Source organism: Taeniopygia guttata, chromosome Z (assembly GCF_048771995.1).
Source record: "Taeniopygia guttata chromosome Z, bTaeGut7.mat, whole genome shotgun sequence".
NCBI lineage: Eukaryota > Metazoa > Chordata > Aves > Passeriformes > Estrildidae > Taeniopygia > Taeniopygia guttata.
This window is the reverse complement of record NC_133063.1, coordinates 33,723,855-33,747,510: the sequence shown is the minus strand read 5'-3', so window position 1 is coordinate 33,747,510 and position 23,656 is coordinate 33,723,855. Positions and strand designations below refer to the sequence as shown.

At 37.3% G+C, this 23,656-nt stretch overlaps 1 protein-coding gene and 1 long non-coding RNA gene across 7 annotated transcripts in view; one reads left to right on the top strand and one right to left on the bottom strand.

Moving 5' to 3' along the window:
• The window catches only part of SVEP1 (sushi, von Willebrand factor type A, EGF and pentraxin domain containing 1), a 118,520-nt gene that overhangs the window by 6,504 nt on the left and 88,360 nt on the right, over positions 1 to 23,656 (top strand). For 4 of the 5 annotated variants that reach the window (XM_072921665.1, XM_072921666.1, XM_030257747.4 and 1 more), the window contains exons 2-3: positions 7,887 to 8,142; positions 9,280 to 9,456. In XM_072921665.1, coding sequence (XP_072777766.1) covers positions 7,887 to 8,142; positions 9,280 to 9,456 — 433 coding nt within the window. Of the gene's footprint in view, positions 1 to 7,168; positions 7,310 to 7,886; positions 8,143 to 9,279; positions 9,457 to 23,656 lie in introns of those variants that run through there. The other variant, XM_072921668.1, reaches the window with a different exon arrangement.
• On the bottom strand, positions 79 to 22,202 carry LOC140681686 (uncharacterized). Of its 2 annotated transcripts, none has more exons than XR_012052720.1 (3): positions 22,047 to 22,202; positions 21,810 to 21,905; positions 79 to 703 (listed from the first exon to the last, which is right to left on the bottom strand). It is a non-coding gene; the product is annotated as an uncharacterized lncRNA (long non-coding RNA). The 2 variants fall into 2 exon arrangements; XR_012052719.1 differs by lacking the exon at positions 79 to 703 and adding an exon at positions 12,323 to 12,677.

Here is a 23,656-nt window from a genome sequence, read left to right as displayed (position 1 = left end):
TTCAGAGATACAAAGACAAACCAGAAAAGCTGCTAAGTGATTTGTTCTGAGAGAAGCAATAAATCCACAGCATTAGAATTTTGAAGAAGTCAGGACAAATAAGTTTTTAATTTATTTCCTAACCTTACAAGAGACACGGTGAAATACATCATATTTAGCAGTAGTTCCTGACATAAGCCTCAGCATTAAACTTCTGAATGTTTATTTTGTATGTTCTGTGATACATATTTTACCCTTTGTCCCCCAGTTCCATGTGCTCCTTGAATCCATGAGTCAGATTTTGCAGGTAAAGCTGCATGTTTGTGATGCTAAGAATTTTCTGACTTTTCTTGGTGCAGAAATTAAAACACTATTGCTTTTAGCAACAGGTAATTTGTAGGACCAGCACACTGCCTAAATTTGGAACTGCTTCCTTCTCTATGACATTTACATAATCTGAAACAAAAGCTCTTGTTAAAATTATAATACTCCTTCTGGTTCAAGGTCTCACTGGCAACCTCAGCCAGGAAGATGAAGAGCCTCCTTGAATGTAAGCAGCAGTCTGTAAAGAGTTTTAATGGGCTCTGCTAAGCATGGGTGATGGGTGGTATGAGCAGTTAAGCAGAGATGGGTTTCTTTCCCAAACACTCCTTCACACCAGGTTGGTCTGGGACATCTCTAATCAGTGATAACTTCGGGTTAGTGTTGCTCAATTCTAGCAGCCCTGGAGAAAAAAAAGAAAAAAAAAAAAAAAGAGTATTCAGATGGTAATTGAGCAGTGACAGCTGGCAGTAGATGGGCCAGGTCATGAATTGTGTTAGTCCTTTTGGAATTAATTATTCAGTTCAGCTTTTCTTCTTTTCCCCTTTTATTTAAAGCAATAAATGTTTCAAGCAAACACAAAAGAAACAAATAGTTGGCAATAGTGATGTGATTGCTTGGTCTGAAGATACACAAAAATCAGTTACATATTTAGCAAAATATTTTAGAATCCCTATTTTTATTATTAGCAGAAGACCAGAGCTGTACTAAAGAAATCAAATAACATCTTTGTTATATTAATGATGGAAACTACTCACAGACAAGAAAACTAGGATTTTTCATTTTTTAAATCAAACTGAGATCTATTATCAAATGATAGGATACCAGAGTGTAGCATGCAACATGGCAGCATATAAAGGCCTCCAGCAACTTTGCAAAGTCTTGATAAAGTTGTTTAAAATTATATAGCGCAAGAGCTCGGAAAATGTCTATGTTTATAACATGCCCTATTTTTTAATGTCCTGCTTAGAAGACCTCAGAATGATAGAAGCTGAAGGATATGCATGTTAATTGTCTCCTAGAAAGTAGGTGCATTCTGTTCTTTCTAGTTCAGAGCTCAAAACTGCAAGCCACACAATTTCAAATCACCAGATCCAACAGTCCTAACACAACTATGTGAGTCAAAATTCTGTGTAATAGCTCCTGTCATTGTAAAGCCAGTGATGATTTTGTCCGTTTAGTCTTTTGTTCTGGTTATTCAGGACTGTGTCTAAGTTGATGTTTGAATATACCCAGGGATGGACAACCCACAAACTTTCTGAGAAATCTGTTCCAATGATTGATTACTCTTGCAGCAGAAATGTTGCTTCCTCTCTCTAAGTAGAATGATGGTTATGTGCTTCTTGCCTCATGCTACCAATTAGAAGATTCTGTATACATCTTTTTTCTACCCCACTCATTAAGTATTTATATATATGCATGGATAAGAGGACCTTAAACTTTCTTTTGCCCCATCTGAACATTACTAGATCTGTCAGTCTTTGCTCAGATGTCATGTCAGTACATTTCCTGGCCATGAGCACGCCTGGCTTTTTCACCTGTGTGCTTTCATCCATATAGTGGGGCTATCTCACATAGTTGTGAGATTTACTCAGATTATACCTTCCAGTTACTGAAAGAACTATTTGGGTATTTTAAATGTCCAGATTATTTCTATAGATACATATTTTCTCTGAATTAAGATTGCATTTCTTGCTAGGGAAATATCAAAGGGAAGCTACAATAATAGTTAGTTTCTTCTAGATAGGTAACAGCTCATTCTCTAGAGCCTGTGTAGCAGTGCAGAGAAGAGTGGGAAAAGTTGGAAACCAAAACCTCTAACTGTGGAACATCTTTTAGTTCATTTTGTGAAACCTAAAGAGGGGATAAGATTCATTTGATTTGAGCAGTGAAAATAGCAATGTATAGTGACAGAAAGAAAATACGGTGAAATCACCATATTTGCTGTTGTAGAGAGGGAGCTCAGGAGGTGTAGCCAGGTCTTTTATGTACCCAAAATCGATAAAATAAAACTCTTTAGCACGAATAACAGTAACACTAAGAAGTAGGCTAAGAACTAAGAAGTTCTTTATTCAACTGGATGCATGAGGGGATATCTCCTCCAAAATACCTTGCATGCTGAGTGCAGAAAAAGCTCCTGTTTATATACTATATTTTACATACATATTAATAGATTTCCCCAGAAAAAAAATTATACATATGATAATAATTTTCCCAAAGTCATTACCTTACATTTCCTTCCCTCTGTGCATGCTTTCTGTCCTGGGAGACTGGTGATCCCTGGTGGTGGGCAACCCCAGAGTCGTACCTGACTGCCTGGTGAGCTGGTAAAAGCTTGCACAATTGGGCTGGTTGCTTTCCAGATATTCTTCCCACAGAATCATCATTGTGTGGTTCCATAGGTCAGTGGTTTTTGAAGAATATGCTCTTACCAGGTGCAAACAATTCTTCACCTGGCAACAGTTTCATGATGAAGGGGAACTGTATTTTTTACCCTCTAGCTTTGCATTACTCTTGGGAGATGACCAGATTCCTTAGGAGTGCTCTGGATTCAGTGATAAGATGTCTCAGATTCACCAAAACTATGTTTGATCACAGTACTGGTTATTTTATTTTCTTTCTAGAATATTTTTTTACGTAAAATCTCCTGTCAGATTTGGACATTTTTACCTGTGGGAAAGGTGAAAGCAAAGAAACCTTGGAACAGAAGTTGAGTTTGGCAAAGAGACTTAGCATTGCCATTTCCCTTTGTGAATGAAATACTGATCTGCTTCTGAGGCCACCTATGATAAATTAGGATGTACTGTTTTAAAATTCTTATGTATATATCGACCAAATGTATGCAGTGTTTTCATAATAAACTAACATTTACTCATTTTAATATAAGCTTAACAACAAATATGTTACATTATAGATAGTTAAATTAATTCTATAATATTATAAAATGGAAATTATTTATTTTATATTGAGTAAATGATTGTCTAGGAAAATGAATAATTTCATTCTATTTAGAATTCACCTCCTGGTGTGTATGTTTTATGTCATTCCTAAAGTGAAAAGTAATCCAATGTAAGTGGTCTTTTGGGGTAGCACAGCTGAATCGCTCTCTGGTGGAAAGCTTTGTAGTGTTTTTCCTGCAAAGTGAATGCTGGATAATGTTATTTTGAGGGTTAGGCTCCAACTTAAGCATTTTAAGGCGAAGTTCTCCCGGGGCTCTATGATGTTGTTGGAGGCTTGGTCTGTAAAGTGAGAGAGGGTAAACCATTTCAACTTGTTTCCCTCTAGATAGATATATTAATATTCAATCCTATATGATCAGAATCTTCCTTAAAATCAAAAGAGAGAGTAAGGACAGGAATCAGGCCCAAGTTCATATGTTTATGGATTACATGCAGAAGATGTAGTTGAGACAGTAACAAGGAACCTTTGATAACATCATTGCTGTGGCTGTCAAGTGGTTGAACAAGTCTTTGCCCTTCAATACTGCTTATCTCCTAATTTTGTGTTAGAAACTCCATGTTAATGTTAAAAAGGCAGAAGTTAGAATTTAACTGGTTTTGTCACTGTACTGATAGGATTTAGTTTTCCATTGCAGTAGTGACCTTCTAGAGGAGAATTTTCTATAACTCTTTTGTTGCACAAGACTTCATTTTTTAATTCTAACGACTTTTATTTTGGCAGAAAAAATTGGTTAGACTGCCAGATATTTGTATACACCAAACACTCACTGAACACAATACAGATGTTAATAACTTTTTGCTAGTGTTAAAAGAATGTTTTATTTAAAATCTGGAAAGATTACTGAAACTTACTGATCTACTACTCCTCTAAAATAAGTGTAGACAAGAAACTAGTTACTGAAATGGTAAAAGACTAGGTATTTCTAGTGGCTCCATTAATTTCTATTCAATCATCAATAGCACTAGTTGTTTTGTTTTGTTTGTACTTATACCCTATTAATTTATAGTAGTGCCCAAATGGGCTAAATTCTCAATTTAACAGGCCATTCAGCCCTGTAATTTGAGTTATGGCTGGTGCTCAATTTCATGTTATGGTAAAATCAGAAGCAGATGTGGATATTTGTGTCAAAGAAGCAGGTTCTCAGGATCCTTTAAACTTACTTGTACCATGTAGAGAGTTTTTAAACTGTATTTATTGAAGAACCTGACAATTTATGAAGGGACTGCCAAGCCTTGTAATGAAAAAAAGTCATGTTTATGTAGATACAGTCCATGAAGTTGACAGGGGCTGATAAACAATCTTTGTGGGTATGTACAAGTTTAGGGGTTAAATAGGTTTAGGGGTTGAACAAATATTTTAAAATGTTTAAACGTTTAAAACTTTATGTTTGGGGAAAAAACGGCTTTCAAAACAGCTTTCTGGAGAGGGAAGGAGGGAGAGGTTTCTCAGAATAGAGGGAGGTAAGTCAGGTTTAGAGAAAACAAAAATTAGGTGAAATGCTGCACAAATATTGCAGAGAAGAGGAATGGGGACCGACACTTGGATTGTCAGCAGTTCTGACAGGATGGTGGTCTGTCCTCTTGTCTTCCCAAAAAGAATCAAAGTACTAAGTGGACCAGTGGACATTCACAAATTATTTCAAAATAGACTTTTGTCTTCTCTCCCACCTCTTCCTTGCCCCGCTCCATGTTGCATGTTTCTTTCCCTCGCTTGTTGTTTTCCTCTGTTTTTGTGCAGCAGGGATTCTGTGTCTAGAGTTACAGCTGCAAGACATGAGGGCCAAGCTGGCCAGTCGCTTTGTTTTGTTTTGATTTCTAGGGGCAATATGTAGCAATCTTGTCTGTTTGTCTGTCTGTTTCTCTACTCGGTTTCCCTAGTGCCTGAGTATTCAAGTCTTCTGGGCAGAAGGAAGATATCTTAACGCTGTCTTACCTGTTGACTCAATTTGTGCATGTGTGACTGAAGTGCTGTCTTGAAAAGGCAGTTGCCCTTTGAAATGCAGAGGACAGAAAAGATATTGGCTCTTGCCTTATCTGAGGGTTGTGTAGCTAAGGCACATTTTTTCCCTCAAAAATAGTAATTTGCTCCACAAAGATGGTCTTTTACTGATGCTTTCCACTTACTCAAACACACATCTTTTAAAAGGTTTTGCAGAGCAATTTTTCATGGGACCAGGGACTTTCTTGATTGCATGGAAAGTCATAGAGGTTTTGTGTTTCAGAGCTTTCAGAGGGCATTTGTAGCAGGCTAATTTTGTAAAATATAAATTCCTGCTTATTTGCTAGTCAGAATTAAATAGTCCTAAGATATCTGTAGTCCTGTCTAGACTACTGGAGCTCAAGCTCATTTGTTCACTGGCCATGCAGACAGACATGTCTCTGTGTTTAGGGAAAACGCGGAAGTTTGCTTGCTGCTGAATATGATCTTTAACTGCTGGAGAACCGGGGCAATGTCGAATGCTGTCCACTACCTTCATCCACCATGTGTGTTTTGCCATCCTTCCAAGATTATGCTTTGTTCCCCCTTCAGACCATGTTATGCCACAAGCATAATAATATTCTACTAGAGCAATCTGTTTGTAGGTGAGATCTTCAGAGAATTGCACTGGCAATTTCCATTATGTCTCCTAACCCTCTGTAAGTTGTGGTTTCTTCCTCAGTTATGCACATTCCACAACTTGCATGTATTTGGGATATATTTTTCCACCCTTATCTGATTTGCAGATTGAAAGTTCTTTTTTAAGGCTCAGAGATGCTACAGTTGCCAAAACCAAGTAAGTATAGATGGAACATGTGTTTTCCTTGTCTTGTTTTTCAAGAAAGGGCCATATTAACTGAAATAGCTTTAGACAAATATCCTGGGTTGAGAATATCAGCCTGAATACTTAAGAAGTTGGATAGAATTTTAAGGTGTTTATATTCTGCTTTAAAATAACACAGTTAATGGTAAATATATTAATCATAGATGTTAATTATAAATAACATTAGCATCTCTGTTTGCAGTCACTTGTATCAGTTTCGGAATGCATTTTGAAATTAGGCATTTGTACATTTTCCCTACTGTTTGTCTTAATGTTGCCCTTTGTCTTGTCTCTTTCTTCCTGATTCTTTTCATTCTAGTTTCCCACTTCATTCTGTTTTCCCACTTCATTCTGGTTTTCCACTTAAAATTTATGCAATATGAGGAACAATAAGTTTGATTTGTGAAGGGTATTTTTGACTGCAATACAATCTGGTTTCACTCCCTTTGGGTTTTGCAAACAGGTAGTAATAAAATGAAGCTAAACAGCAAAATATTGCTTGGCAGTCTCTCAGACCACAGTGCCAATGGTATGTGCTTTGATTTATAGTGTGTGTGGTTATTTTTTCATAGTATCTACCTGAAATCAGAGAACTAACAAATCAAAATCCAATTGTCCTAAAATGTGGCCCAGCTTAATGAGAAGGGGTATAAAAACTTGGCAGATTATTTAGGCTGGCCTAGCTAGTAAGCTTTTGGATGATCTGAAAACCAGATTATTTTATTTCATAAAACTTACATAAAGATTTTGTAATAAAACAGCTCAGCTTGGTTGATCTCTGGTTTTGGATTTTGTGCTTGTTAAGAGTGTCTTAATCACATTAATCAACCTACTTGTCATACAATATGTCTTTTGGAGTATCATTCAAAGATCTGTTAAATGTGGCCTTTTGCATTAATTGTAGCATGGTACAATCTATTATTGAAATAAACATGTTCATAATATGCCTGCTACCAAATTGAAAGTCTGCATCTAATTCTTTCTATTAAGTTCCCAGAGAATGGAGAAAATATATCTTCACAATCCCCTGCTTTAGGGTTGTGGACAGTACCTGGCCATGATTAGGAAGAGTGAGTAGTGCATTGTCAGACTGGAAGACTAAAATGGGCAGGAATCTGTGGGGCGTGTTCTCACTCAGGAAGTTCTGAGCAGTATCATACATCATGCTTTGTGTGAAGTCCTATGAAGAGCGAGAAGCAGAGTAGAAGGAGCTACAGGCGTTTTTGAGACCACGATGGACAATCTAAAGTGAGCTTGGCAAACTGTTGTAAGGGAGGAAAGCATCATTCAACAGGGACAAATGGGGAATTTTGTGCTGGGTTTAAAATAACCAACAGTCCAAATACTTGTTAGGAGAAGCCTTACAGTAAATCAGCAGTAGGGTTTATAGTTTAGTGGATCAAAACATAAGATCACATTAAAATATGTTAGATTGTATTTTGGGTCTTGCACTAGATTTTCAATGTTTGTAGTACCTATTTAAATTTCAGTCTGAACAAAGTCACTTAAGCTCTGGTCAGAATCATTGTGAATCTCATGCATGGGTGACTTAATCAATCACCATGAAAAGTGTCTTATTTTTTATCCTGTCATGATTTCTGTGCTTGTGTAAACTGTGACCACCTAAAGTGTGACTCAGTGGTTGGTCTTGTTCAACCACAGACTCTACACGCTGATGTTTGACCTTTGTTATAGTGGTTGATCTTGCAAAGGCCTTATTCGCTGTATAATTCAAATGAAAGGAGTTACCTAATGGAAGAAGTAGTGTACTGATCAACCACTGTTAACATTTCACTGAGGTGTGCAATTTCATTTTCTCTTCCAGCAAATATTACGGCATGCTCGTGGAAATGCTACAAAAGTGATATTTCTCATTACTGATGGCTATTCCAATGGGGGAGACCCAAGACCCATTGCAGCATCCTTGCGTGAACTTGGAGTGGAGATCTTCACCTTTGGCATATGGCAGGGGAATATCCGAGAACTGAATGATATGGCATCCCACCCAAAAGAAGACCACTGTTATCTTCTTCACAGTTTTACTGAGTTTGAAGCTCTGGCACGCAGGGCTCTTCATGAAGGTATTCATGTCCTAACCTCAAAAATCTACAGGGAGCAGAGAGGTCTGAATAGAAAGCTCTCCAGTACTGTCTTGCATTTACACTTCATGTAGTGTTGATTCCCTTTTATTTTTCTCATACTTTCTAGCAAAGGTGTTAAAAGGAAGAACATCCAACAGGATGTGAAAAAAATTCTCCCCACTGATGTGTACACATACTTACATCCATTCAGTTCTTCATTTCATCTGTGAAGAGCAGACTGTGATCTTGGCCAAATGTATCTTGTGCTTGAATGGGTGAACTTTGTAGTCAGGTACAAGAGGCACCTAGTGTACACTTTAGAACTAGACTTAATGCCTTTAGGATGTCTCACACAGCAACAACAGCCTGTTCAGAACCAATCTACATCCCTCTATGTAGAAGTCAGTAGTTTGTGTTTATGACACACAGTAAAACTGGAAAGAGGTGGTAAGACAGTTTGGATTGTGATTCCTCTTTTAATGTGCTATAAAATAAAAGTTCTGTCTAAAATATAGAGTAGATTTAGACAGGCAAGTGAGAACACATGACTAAAAATTTGTTTGACAATGCTGCTTGATCGAGGCTTAGAACAGGCATCAGATTAGCCTTTGAATTTATTTGCTGTAATTTTTTAAATCACACTACTTTAAATAACAGTGTAATATACGGTTTTCTTCTGCTTTGTTGCCAACCTGTTTGTTCCAGGTAAGGTTGGATTCGTCTATGTGAATATGCCAAAGTCTTTTCATTTATAATACGACCAAATGGTTTTATGTGCCATGACAAATGTTCTTCTGATGCCAGATACAGCATACACCAAAGCTGGGAAAAGCTGTCTCAACAGCTTCTGTTGGAAGTGAGACTGCGTTCTGGCAGTGTTAGACTCAAATGAGGAGAAAATCTGAGTGCACTGTGGATTTCAGTGAGACCTTTTCTGGAGTAAGGACACCAATCTTTTGCATGTTAAGCATAGCAAGGCTCTACTTCATACTGCCATCTTTCCTACTTAGAACTGGAGCCTAGGGTTTTTAACAAATGTTTCACTGATGGTATAATGTGAGACTGTGGCATTGCTTCTGTTTTTTGAGTTTGTTTTTTTTATTTTAATTCATTGTTAATATATTGATTCTATTTCAGACCTGCCCTCTGGCAGCTATATCCAAGAAGATACATTGCATTGTTCGTATCTCTGTGAGGCAAATGAAAACTGCTGTGACATCATGGCAAGCTGTAAATGTGGCACTCACACTGGCCAGTTTGAATGTATCTGTGAAAAAGGATACTATGGGAAAGGACTACAACATGAGTGTACAGGTGAGTCTCATGTCTCAGTATCTGTGTGTCTCTGCATGCTCTGAATGCATGGCTAATCTACCTAAGAGTTGAAAGATCTTTTTGGGATTATGGCTATGAACCTGGATCAGAATGCATCCAAGGCTGCTGGAAAACTCTCTGGCTGAAGACACAGAATAGCTCTAGCAGTAAAATTCACATCATACGTTGTCTTCAGCAATAGCTCAAAGAGATGCACAGGAAAAAGGTAAGAATAGAAAAAATGTTCTGACAAAGTAAAACTTTCCTAAAACACAGCACACTGGAAATTTGTGACTCTGAGATTGCCAAATCTGAGGTAATTCCTTTTACTCCCAAGTGCTCATAGTACATTTTTCCCTTATGAGTTTTACTGATCACGTTTTGAGCTTCCATAAACTCTCCTGTGTGGAGAGGGGCTATATATGTGGATCTTTGCAGGATTAGTGCTGGGTGAAACTTAGAATCATGGAAATGTGTTTTAATTCTCCCATGATGACTTCAAATTACCATAGAGGAATACTAAACAGAGACTTGTCATTGTGACATTTTGCTAATACTGGTTTTGTTACTACTTTTTGGTCAAGCCCTTTTACTCTTATGCATTCAAAGTATGGCTAAAATAACAGCAGTTTACACTTTTTTACAGGAGTTGATCTGTAAAGGTGTATTTCACTCCCTGCCAATTAATACATTGCAATTCTCCTTGTGCCTCCAAAACCCCTTTCCTTTTTTCAGTATGTAACCAGGAATTCATTGAGTTTTGAAAGCACCATGAATACAGGAATGCAGTTAGGAGTCTATATCAGCTCTGGTACAATGGATCAGAATTGTATTTTATGTAAGTGGTTGCAGCTCCCTTTTGTGCTCAATTAACTCTAAACAAATACACTATTCCATTTCAATTATTTTCAGTTCTAATACTAATTTATTTAAGATAAAAACACATTATCATCATATTTTTCCTTTTGTCATAAATTAGTTTTCCTTCACTTTGAGTGCCATAGTAAGATATTGAACAAAATACATACAACATTTCTGCCTTTATCAGTAGTTTATGTCATTAAATATTGTTTTGATTTATTCCTGAAGGGAGCATGACTATCATTTTAGAGTTGCCCTTTTTTCATGAAAGGGTCTTTTGACCGGGTAAGCATACCTTTCAAGTGTCATCAAAAACGGTCAAAGTCAGATTTCTTAAAATGGGCACTTTGCAGCTACAGACAAAAGTTTCATTTTTGCTTCCTTGGTAGCTGCTTCTGAAATAAATATGTAGAAGGGTCTGGTATTAGATACACTGCAAGTAAGCTGATGATTGCAGCCATCTGCTATGTATGTGATGGCAGTTGAAGTTGCATACATGTATTTTAGGGAGAATTTGACATAAGTAACTCAAACCTGTTCTTTGTGTGTGCTCTGTTCAACTCTTTTTATTTTCCAAGACAGCCAGAAAAATAAGCCTATAAGGAAAAAGAGCCTATTTTGAAATCTTTTATTCTGAAAAGGATTCCAGCTTTTTTTTAACATTTCACATTTGAGCATAGCTGTGGATTTGTAAAGCATAAGGAATCTTAAGAATGCATTTTAAATTTTCCTCACTCTGTAACATGCAGGAGAATTTGTGGCAAGTTTACAGTGACAGGACTTCAGTTTTAGTTGGACTATTTTTAGGAGTTTTTTGGCAAAACTTGAAGATATTCCACTAGTCTATATTTCCCTAATACAGTGAGGCTTTTTTAGAAGAACTTCAATTAAGAGGGAAATTGCTTTTCTGTGTAACATCTGTTAGTTTTGCCATTGTGTTTATTTTCTGTGATTATTTTCTGTGTTCTCTGCTTCTCATTATACAACCTTACTGTTGTTTATGGTTTTAAATGTGAGGCATCAGAATAACATGTAAAAATCCTTACAGTTTTTTACTTTCATAATTACCAGGAAACACCCTGTAAATCTTATATAAAATAAAATAGGAGCCGCGTAGTTTGTGCTGAAAACCAGAAATTCAGTGTCCCACTCCCCCTCTTTGCAGTATTGTTGATGATGTGCCACTAAAGGAAGAACAGACTGACTGCTCTCTGTTTTAAAAAGCAAACCAAACAAAACTTCTTGGCCCACACTAGGAACTTCATGTGGCCAGAGATATCTGTGGTAACTGTGGCAAAGCAAGGGAGTGAGAGTTGAAACCGAGGCAGGACTGTAACCAGTACCCGAGTATTGCAGAGTACATGAGCACCTCCTCTTCAGTAACTCTTTTTCTTCTCCTTCTTTTCCTTGATTACAAATGTTGAGGTGCAAACTAGAGACAACCAAAGAAAAATACAGAGGGCGGCAAAAATAAATTTTGTGATTTTTCATTAGGACTCTTCCTTCCATTTCATCAATAAAATGGTGAGTTGTTTAAATTAACTGCATCTTTCATAGGAGAGTAAGAAAAATATTCAAATCTCCACTGGTATCTTCTCTCTCTTATGAGATTAGAATATATGTCTTTGGCATGCCATTTTCAGAATTTTTTGAGTAAGAGTCTCTTTGGAAAGTTCTGTTTGAGGTGGTCTCTTGGGTTGGATGACATTCTAGGTTCAAGACGATGCAACTGAAGATAGTACCCATCATGTTCATGTCATCAACTACTCCCAAGTACAGCCACAGTTATTGGGGAGGTTAGGAAAATCTTGTCTTACAACCACTAGTTTCTTTTGTCTAACAGGTAGACCCCATTTTTGGCAGAAGAAGGTATCCATAAAGATGATGTGCAGCTCACAGGGCAGAACAAATAACTTAATTCCTTGTTCTCTAGGCTGGTTATTCATAATTTTGTTTATATTTAGCTCACTGCTTGGGTAAAAATTTTGAATTCCCCTATCTGCATGAATATTTAATAGCTTGCCTAAGCTTTTATTTAGGAATATGCAGCATATCAGTAATCATATGCACAGCTACTAGGGCAGCAGTCTTGGCTTCAAAACATCACATGGATTAGATTTCTAAAGAGCCTTTCCAATGAAACATGAAAACGTGAAAACTTCAGGTTTCTTTGCTTTTTGTTTTGGTTTTTTATTTGGTTTTTTTAAACAAATATAAATTCAGAACATATTACTAAAAAGACTTTAAACTGAGGGTATATAGGTCCAGCAAGGAAGGGACAATTTGCATGTTGTGGTTTCTTGGGCTGTGGACCTAATTTTCATCCAAGCGTTTTTTCCATGAGATTTTCTGGATTGTTCCTGTTGAGAATGTAAAACCAAACCTGATGTTCATAAATTGGATATCTTTCTAGTTAGAAGAAAAAAAAAACTTTTGAATTTTATATACCACTAGCAGTTCTTTCCTTAGTCATACAAGAAGAACTTAATTTTATTCTTTCCTTAGTCACACAGGAAGATCATTAATTTTCTTAGTTCTTTTCTCAATCACACAAGAAGAACATTAATTCCAGTGGTGAGTCCAATCATCTAGTAAAAGGAAAGTAAATATTTCTCCTGCCTTACTGTCTCCATCCTCCCTTCCTTTTGATAGGAGCTTCCACCCGCCAGAAGCTGAATCACCCTTTCTCATTATTTCTCTATGGGAGGTATTTCTTTAGCTAACATGGAGGAGTTACTGACTAAATGAAGCTTTGCCAACCATCTTGGAACTTGGCAGATGGTACTTGGAAATTTTCAGTAACTTTTCGAGATTCCTCCAAGTCCCAAGGCTTCCAGAATTAACAACACATGCAACAACATATGCTGTACTCTTCAGCCGGTGCCTACCCTACCATGGATCTGGAGGAGAACGACCACTCTGAGATTCTGACATACAGGGAGGGAAAAGAAGGCAAGAAAGGGAGTGTGAAAAAGAGTGTATGAAATGTCTTCAAGCATAGTAAGATCTCGAGCTAAATTTGCTTGTTGAATCTAATTCAAACCTTCAGATTCAACTGCAGATTTTCAAGCTCTTAGAACTTATTTTCTTGCTGTCTCACAAAGCAGTGCTATTTTATGCTTTCATTCATTGATTCTGCATCTTAAAACTGGGTGGGAGTTTGTTTGATTCCTCTCTCCTCCTTTGCTTTCAATTTCTAAATCAGAAAAATACTCTTGATTTCTAACTCAGCTGTCACTAAAGGAGGGTTCCTTTCAATGCAGCCATTGAAAACTGACAAATTGAAAAAGGGACATTTCTTGGAAGGAAGTGTCAAATGTCTGCTAGTGTGGTATTTTGTATCATATGACCCTGCAGATCTTGATATACCAAAACAACAAAGCAAATAAATTTTTTACATCAGAAGATTTCAAATAGCTTGGATTACAGCTGTGCAAGGAAGTTGGAATGTATGTGCTTAATAAAGCAAGAATGAAATGCTTTCAAGACCTGAACAGTTTGGAAAGACTTAGGAGTTAGACTCACCTGCTGTAGAGACAGAAAAGCCTTACTGAAGAGACTTTTCTCTGTGAACAACATCTGTAAGCCTGTGATTCACCCCTTTTACTGAACAGCTCTTTAATCATGATCTCATTTCTGTAACCCTATGGGGGGATGAGATACGATTGTATACTTCATTATTTGTAATTTAGTCTTCTTTTGTTATACAGTGACTTTCAATCTGTGATAATACACAAAGATTCTATTGTGAATATGCTGTGTCAAAATGCCTGGCTGTCATGAGGAGGGAGCTAAACCAAGAGGAAGGATGCAAAATGCCTGTAACTAAGTAATGCTGAATTGATGCCTAATTAATACTGGCAAAAATATTCCCTGCTGTCATTCTGTATATTTTTTTCTGTTTCTTAGAAATCTTGTGACCGTTTATAGGTAAGAGTTTCAGGAAACATCATGGTGGTTAAATACAAAAGGAATGTAAATGTGTTTTTGAAGTGAGGGTAGTATAACATCATGATGGGTGAGTACAGGAGAAATGTAAATCAATTTTCCAGTGGTTTTCCACTGAGAGTACTGGAAGACAGGTGGATGAGAAAGGTGGATATAAAAAACAAATGCTATGGACATAGCTATGGAAGTTTAGCAGGTTAATTGTCTTTTAAAGAGTCTTTTAAAGACTTAAAACAATAATGTAAATACATTAATAATTGATGTTTTTGTGAAAACTGAAGAAAATGGCTTTTACAAGAGTTTTGTGTGCAAAATAAATGCATCCAGAAGCATGCAGACATGCTACTCCAGATTTTTTACATTTAAATCTGCTTTCTTAAAAATTAGTCCCATGGAGCCCAGTATTGTGTGCTTTGCTTCTGAAAATTAGGTAGAGGTCCTCTTACCTGTTGCTATAGAAAGCAAAGCAAAGCTGAGGGAAAAACTTAATTGGATGCTGCAAGATTTTTTGACATGTAGCACACAGTAGAGATACATTCCCTTGGTTTGAAAATTTCAAAGTATATTGTCAGCATATTGTTAATCTCAGGAGAAGATTTTGGTTGGGTTTTTGGATTTTTTTTGTTTTGTATGAATGATTGATAGAGATAAAGATTGCTGCATGATCCTAAGGTAGTTTTGCTGTTATTTTAGGTGACTTTTGACCAAAGTAGTTTGTTTCTCACCTGTACAACCTGCTTTGTGAAGATGAGGCATTTATGGCAGTGAATTTAAATCCAGATTTAGTCCATCAGAAAAACCCTTCCACAAACTATAGAGTCAGACATTGAGCTCTCAACTAAAAAAAAAAATACTACCAAAATGTAAGTTTTAACATCTAACCTCAGGGGCTTTGCCTGCAAAATTGTAAAGAAAATGAGCTCTTCTTAATCAGTTTGGTACAAAATTTTCACATAAATAAATGGCACATGAAGCTGCTGGTGGGTTTTCACCTTATCCATGCTTTTGACAAGCTGGTTGAGGTGGATATGTGTATCTCCACTATTATCAATGAGATCTGGATCAAGTCTTTGGAATGGAGTGACTCTTTGCCTTGTGTACCAACTGATAAATCTTCTGTCCCAAAAGTAAAAATTGCAATTAACATGATAGCTAATATGGGTAACAATGTTTCTATGGTATATTTTTTTTGTAACTCTCTACCATGTAACTTGTCTCCCTTGAATTTTAAACTCAACTGTGGCAGAAAAAGAAAACCCAGAAGCTAAAAAAAACCAAAACAAAACCAACAAAAATAATTTCTCTGCATTTCTGCACCATTCCTGAGGAATTTCTTTAACAAATGAAGTTGAAGGTAAAAACCCAGATTCAATTTTGACATACACACACCAGAAAAACAGAGGTGTAATTTTACACCTGTACAAAAACATTCATCCTTTCCATCTAGATGTTATCTGAGGCTTTAGAAAATAAGTTTCTCTGCTAAATAAGGCTCTTTCCTATTAAGTCCAGAGCTGTTTCTGCAATACATTTGTTGGAATATTAGAACGTGATGTACAACTTACTCTTTTTTCCTTATCTTCAAGTGACATGTCTTGGTCACCTCAGAATGCCAGGAAAATAAAGCCTCCAGAATATATGTGCAATTTGAGGAGAAGACCGACCATTTGGAGGAATTGAGAGATGCAGAAGCCATACTCTGATTAGAATTAGACATGACACAGAAATAATCTTCCACTTTCTATGTCAATCAGTTTTGGGCTCTCTATAGAGCCTGTCTCCATGTGTCGTTTGGCCACAAGGTAAACATTGCAGGCAGTAATGCTATTAAAAAGGGTTAACATAAGTGTAAGTATATTTAGTTAAATTACTGTAAAATCTTTACTGTTAAGGCTGGGATTTGCCCTGAGGCTCTAGACAGGAGAAAAAGCAGTCTGTCGTACCTTCACTGAGATTGTGCATGGTTTGAAAACATCCTTTTTAGTAGTGCAGTCCTGGTAGAAGTGGTAGTTTAAAAGTTTGCCTTGGACATGCCTTGTTTAACTGCATAAAATGTTCATCAGCCAGCTGTCACTCATTTTTAATAGGTTTAGGCTCAAACCATTTGACAAGAGCCTTTGATAAGACTTTTAACTGGTCCTGTACATTTGAAAATCTATTTTAGGGTTGGGACTGGCATCATAGCAGGCACTTATTGGAATAGTTGTCCCCTGAAATCCTTAATGAAAAGTTATCTAGCGCAACATTCTGTGTCTACCTCTGTGGATCACATAGTGTCATCTTACTTCCACTACCTTTTCAGAAATCCATAGTCAGGATGTTTTTGTAGACATATTGTTCCTGAACTTGTACCATCTCACAAATTAAAAGCAGACAACTTAGCATTCTATAAGCTTTTTACTAGCTTTTCTCTTAGAGAAGAAAATATTTAAATTCTTGAAACAGTGAATCAAGGACAAAATAAGATAGCTGCATACAACAAAGTGTTCATTTTTGAAGTAAGAAGATGTTAAAAATCTGAAAAATTTGTTTTAATTACCTACTTTGTTCCTGGTGGCTCTCCAGGGCCCTGAAGCTTCACATTTAACTACTTAAGTCATTCCTAGAAAGTACTTTCTACTACAATTAACTTGCAAGTTTTAGTCTTAGTGCCTGTGAGGCTGTGAGTATGTATCAGGATTTCTAGCATCATAAATTGCACGGGAAGTCTTGTTAAAGCTGATTCCTTTAAATGGAATAGAGCACAGCACTCTTATTGTGACAAAATCAGGTATGTCCTGTGCCTCTACATCTGGATTTTAATGGATTGTACCTAGTGTATTTGTCAAACAAATTTGATTCTTAGTTCCTGGAATCTGTTTCAAATTGAGATGGAGTATTTTCTCTTTTTTAAAAATCCTTCTTTTGACTTATGCTGTGAAATTCATCCTACCCAAGCCAGTGTACACTGCAAAGTGCTTTCCCTGTAAGAAAGAGTACTTCCTATATTTTAAACAAAATTATCTACTTCCTCCCAATATGATAATATTGTGTATAAAGTGCAATTTACAGCAATTGCAAATGTTCAGATGTGGTGACCTGTTACTTGCCTTGGTTTTTCTGAGAGGGAGAAGAAAATATAGAAGCAAAAGTGCACAAAGCTCATCAGGTCATAACCTACATCTAAATAAGTCTTTTGTTTGCAGATTTTGACCTAAGCAAAGACTTTCAAGGGATGTACCAAAAAGGCAATGCAAAGGCTTCTTCCGCTACTGTCTGTTCACTTGTCTACCACTATCAAAAGAGCATAAACAATGTAGTGAGAAGGGCTAAGATTGTTTTTCTGCTCCCTTTTTGGCTCAGTTCTGTCCATCTGACTTCTCTGTGCTCTCTGTAGAAAATCAGGTTCTTCAGATAATTTCACAATTAGTTCAGAGAAGAGCCCTCTCTGCCCTCTGCAGTTGTGCTCTCGCTCCCTCCCACATTCTCTGTTTCTTCAGCCTCACCGGGGTCCAGAAGCACTTCAGATTCTGATACCACTCAAGCAAAGACCATGGACAATGAGAGGGATATGACAGAAAAATGACTGTGATGAGAAGGGTTCAAAAGCCCACTCAATTTGGAGAAGAATTACAGCATATAGGTTGCAGAATATATAGATATTCTATTATAAGCTTATTATACCTGAAAAGTACTCAGCAGTCAGAATATTTGGTTGACTTAAAAGTTTGGTCTTACAAGAAGCCATGTTTTCTTCTATCAGCCTAAAATATGCTGCAGATAGCCCAAATTTCTCAACCTGAAGCAACGCTGACTGCATAGTGGAGTGTGATCTGGTCCCTAGGGAATGAGAAGGCAGCAGCACAGATCAATTTCATCAAACAGCAAATTGTTTTTTACTGTTTTTTTCACTTTGTTGATGATTTGATAAAAACAGAATCGGGGCTCTGCATAGAAATGGAAACATCTTCAGGCCAAAACCCTAGGGGTTTTTTTGTAACTATGCAAAACAAAGACAGAACAGCAACTCAACACTTCCAATGCAGATGTTTTAGTAGAACTAACACCTGAAGATAGTTTGAGAAGTAGAATTTTTTCTCCCTAGTTTGAAATTTATTGAATAGGAAATGTTTTAGTCAATAAGAATAGGTAGAATGAATGGTCCTTGCGGTTGGTGGGGAGTTGAGAAACTGATGTTACAGAAGTGAGTATAATGTCTATATAAAATATATGGTCTAATCTAATATATGGTCTATGGCCATGTCTTATAGATACAATTTGGACCTGTCAAATTTGAAACAAAACCCAATAAAATTAGGCAGTAAATTTCAGATTTTAAGCAATGTAAATCAGGGAGAAAAGGCAAAAACCTGTCATCTGTGTCACTATGGGCAGATGCACTGATTTTTCACAGCTTATTGTAACAGCTTAAGAACTGGCTCTTCTGCTTGGCCATTAACAAAATCTGCTGGGGGTTTTCTCCCCTGACATCAAAAGAAACATTCTGAATGCCAAAAAAATTAAAAAAAAAAAAAAAAAGAAAGAAAAAAGCAGAGAGAGTGGAACTTTTGCCCAAAAAAGTTCAAAGAAAGAGAGTTCCTTTGCAAATGCTAGTAAGTATCCACACAAAATTGCCATCTCCTTATAGCATGTGGTTTGTTTCTCAAACAAAAATTCCAGAAGATGAAGTACAAGAACTTTTCTACATTGAGGCTACTAAGTACTGCATGTCTTTTTTCCAACGATTATTACCATTAACTCCAACCTGTTTGTTGGTTAGTACTTAACAGATTATTTGAGAGTATAGCATTGCTCTGACTATTGTCAGGCTCCATGTCAGCTCCACTTTTTGATTTTATGGCAGAAAAGTGCTGGCTATGTTCTCATTGTGTTCCCCTAGAACAACTCATATCTGGAAATACACATAGGTGGTATGAAAAATTGTGTAGAGATAGAGGCAGTATTCTGGTGGAACAAGAAGCACCTACATGATGGGCTGGGAATACCCTAAGTCACATAAATTTAAAGACTATTTCTGAGTTTTATGCCTGTATAAAAATATCTGTATCTCTGGAAGAAAACACTGGTGTGTTAGGGTGTTTTCTCCTTCTATACCTCATTCCACACATTGTCCACCTGCTGACATCAGAACATACCATGAAGCCTGTGCAGGCATGGGAATGCCAGTCTGCTAAAGCCTGCTGCAATAACTTCAGCATCTCAGGAGTCAAGACCAGTCCATCTGACATCAGCAACACTGTGTATGCTCACTTTGGGGGATCCAGTGAGGTGAAGAGGTGCTCTAGAAACTTTAAATGCAGCAGATAATTAGTCTGAATCTCCTGCATCTCTTATCCCTGTGACACAGTGGTGCCTTGAGTCTCAAGAATGTATCGAAGAGTGGCTTTCTTGCAGCAGTATGAAATACTGCAAAAGTCAGTCAAGTAACTAGTTCACAGGACTAAGGTTTTCTAGTACAAAGAGTAAAGTGGGAGGCTGAGTAGCCTTGTTCTGAGGAGTCATGGTATTAGCACAGGATGTAAGTAATGCTTGCCAAGCATCATAGTCATATACCAGAAGAGTTACGTGTTGTTAAGCTGGTGTTTCTTTTGGATTTGCATTATTTTCTGTCTAAATATATTCTGATCTTTTGGGCCTATTTCTATTGTCAGCTTGCAAAGAATGTCATACGAAATGCAAATGTTTCCCTCATTTTAGAACCTAAACTTTTGCCTCAGATCTGTATTAAAATATGTTGTCACTTGAAAATCCCTTGAGTTTATATTTCATTGTGAATTGTAGAGGAGTAAATCCCATATATAAATTTTGATCTCTTTTCTATCTGAATGGCAATTCAAAATGCCTTATGAAATGCAACACCTTTTTTAAAATATGGCACTGCTGTGAGTACCCATATTCTTCCTGGTAGGCCAAAAACACTAAAAATTTGTCCCAGTGGCAGCACTGGGGTTCTATCTAGGTCGTGGCACAAAGTTTACATTAATTGCTTGATTTCATCAGTGAGAGTAGCCAAGCTGCCTTCATGTGTGGCTTTTTAAGTGGACCAGTAGCTCACCTTGTGCTCACAGTCCAAACCCCTGAGAACAGAAATAGTGTGATGAAAATTTGGATTGAGAAGGATCTTGCCTCAGAACCCTGAAGGATCCTCTGCCAGTATCTCTTTAGTGTAAGAGCAGCTGAGGGTTCCCTTCATGCCTACTTTTTTCACTACTTAGCAGTGATACTCCTTTTCAATACTCACAGAATCATATAACTGTTGAGGTTGGAAATGACCACTAAAATCATTGATTCTGACCATTAACTTGACACTGCCAAGTCCACCACTCAACCACGCCCCTAGGTAGCTTTCCTACATATCTAGTAATACCTCCAGGTTTGATGACTCCACTTTTCTGGACAATCTCTTCCAATGTTTGACTTTCTTGACCTTTTGGTAAAGGAATGTTTACTAGTATCCAACTGAAACTTCCCTGGTGCAATTTGAGGCCATCTCCTTTCATCCTATAACTTGCTACTTAGAAGAAGCTGACCCCCACCTGACTACAACTTCCGTCCAGGGGGTTGTAGAGAGTGATAATGTTTCCCTCTGCCCGAGCCTCCTTTTCTCCAGGCCAAACATTCCCAGCTTCCTCAGCTACTTGTGCTCTAGAACCTTTTCCATCTTTGCTACCCTTCTTTGATGACACTTCAGTGCTGTTGTGTCTTTCTTGTAGTGAAGGGCCCGAAACTCACCCATGATATTGGCTCTCCTAGCCTAAATTCCAAAGGAGTTTAGCCTAGAAGCAGCAATAAGCTATACCATGGCCCTAAGAGCACAGTTTGTATGGCCCTCAATTCCAGCTAAAAAAATGAAGTGTCTTGCTTTGCACACCTCCAGGATACTGCTGTCTTTACTCTCTTGGCAGCACTTCACCATTAACGGCATTTTATCAGCACCTTCCCCTCTGTCACAGACAAAAAGGCAACTTTGCACTCTGAGAGTCTGTGAGAAGGCCCTTATTGCCTTCCTGTTCCTCTGCATTTTTTTACCTACCTATCCCTCCAGATGGAGGTGATGGATTACAGCTGTGATTTGTCTGGTTTTTACCTCAAGGATGTAGTACAGGCAAGTATTAATGGTAGTAAGTTCAAGGTCTATGACTGTGATGTTTCACAAAGCTGTCTATAACAGCTTGGATTTCACTCCCAATCATGTTAGAGATTGATTTATTCTCATTATTTTAAGGTAATTTTTTGGAGGCTTCCTACATTGAAATAGAAAGTGCAATGCCTCATGCATTCATAATCAGAGAGGTAGTTTATAAAATGTCACTTATACCCTTACTGGTTCACAGTCTGCAAAAGTACAAGAAATTAGCTAAGAATTTGGCTCCATCTCAGGAAAAACTGGGATGTTTTTAGATAGCATTAGTTATGTTGTGAAGCTAAGTATTTGGAATCAAATGCTATTTAGAAATAGATTTTTTTTTAGCTAAAACTCTGTGGTTTGATAATTTTAAGTCTTGGGTCCATTGAGCAGTGATTTAATAATTTTTGCCACTTACCTTTTTTTTAACTTGCTTCAGATTGCTGTTAAGAGTGTTCCCTCCTTCTTACTTTCCATCTCTGAAGATGCATATGGTCTTGTTTATAGCAAAGAGCTTAGAAAGAGAGCATGTATTTAAAGGAGAAGGTAAGACTGGAAGTGTGGCAGACCTTTTTTCTCCCAAACCATACAAAGAATCTCACTGCCCTTTAGAAAGAGAACAAGTGAGTCTGCCTTTTTAAGGTGGAAAAATTACCTTTGAAGCAGAGAAGAGGCTGGAAGAGTGGGACACAGAGCACAGATTCACTTAAATGTGCAGAGAGGTTGAGAACCTAACAGTTCCTGAGACAACCTCACTCTGGTGTTTCCCTGCCCCCTTTCTGGCAGCTACCACAGGGTGTTTCATTCTAGTTTAATCTATGCCCTTCAGTAAAGTCCTTGGATCTTACAGGTGCTACTTTAGCACTTTTTATCAATACTGATAGCAAAATAGGGGCCTTAGAAATGTAGGACTCACTGCCCTGGGATTCCTTCTTTATGGGAGAATTCCTGCATTGCAGAAAATTAGGTCATTGAGGAGTGGCTGTCTAGTGGGGGATGAAAAGCATGGTTCAGAAGTGTTTTAAATGGCAGTTCTTTAGAGAAGGAAGCTGTGTTAGACTGAGGCCTGAGTCTGTGTATTTGGTTAAGGTACTGCAACATAATCATTTTTATTTCTATTTTGCAGCAGTAATGTTCACTTTGCTGGCAGACACAAGACTTAGTATTTACAAATCCTTTCTTCAGTTCAGATCTGAAATGACCCTCTTCCTGCAGTAGATACTGCTTTAGCAAGGGTTAGATCTGTTCTTAAGGACATATTTTATATCTTGCAAAGGAATGAGATGGTTGAAGGGACAGGGGACAAGGACAATTGGGGAAAATGAAGTGAGAAGCAGTCTGTTTTCCAAATGTTTCTTGAGCAAGTAGCAGTTAGTAGTGAACATACTGACTTAGTTGTTATCTCAATGCTCTGGCTTTCCATAAATAAGATTTTATTTTGATATACATATTTGGATAATATTAAAAGAATTCAGGGAATACTATCAGTTTCCTTAAGAGTTTTGCTTGAGGAATGGGGTATGGGATTTATGGCATTTTTCATGGTATCAGGAGTATCAGTAGTGATTCCAGGAATTAAGTAGGAACTATAACATCAAGATAACAACAGCTTACTGAACTCTATGTAGAGATAGTTGAACTAGTTTCACAATATGTAAAAAAATAATTGGCAAAACCAACACTTTTTATGGCCTGATTACTGGTCTGAGACATTGCATGTCCTCCAGCCTTCTTAAGTTAACCAAAACCTCTGTTTCCTACCCTGGGCTGCTAAGTAAATAAACATGGAAATAGTGACATATGTTCTCCATCTGCATAGTCATGTGCTGTATCTTCAGTGCTCAGAAATGTTACTTAATAGGAGTATAATCACTGTTGTTGAAAAGTATATTTAATGATAAAAATAAGGGATGTGGAAAAGAGGCTGAGTTTGGCACCTAATGCAGTAGTGACAGTTTATTGAGTGTCTGGCAGAAATAGCTTCTCTTTCCTGTTTATAATAACTTTTACTTGCTGCATTCCCCATCTGTGATTGAGCACTGGAACTACTCTGATCTGCAGAGAAAGGAGACAGAAATAGATATCTGGTTTTTTTTGGTTTGGGTTTTTGTTTTTTTTTTTAACTCCAGAATCATGTGCACCAGAAGCTGTGGGGAGTGGGTGTTGGAGGCGACAGAAGAAAAGGACTATTTCATGTTAGGCTAGCAAAATAATTCAGGAACATACACGGCTCTGTTAATATTTGCCAGAGAGAAAATTCACAAG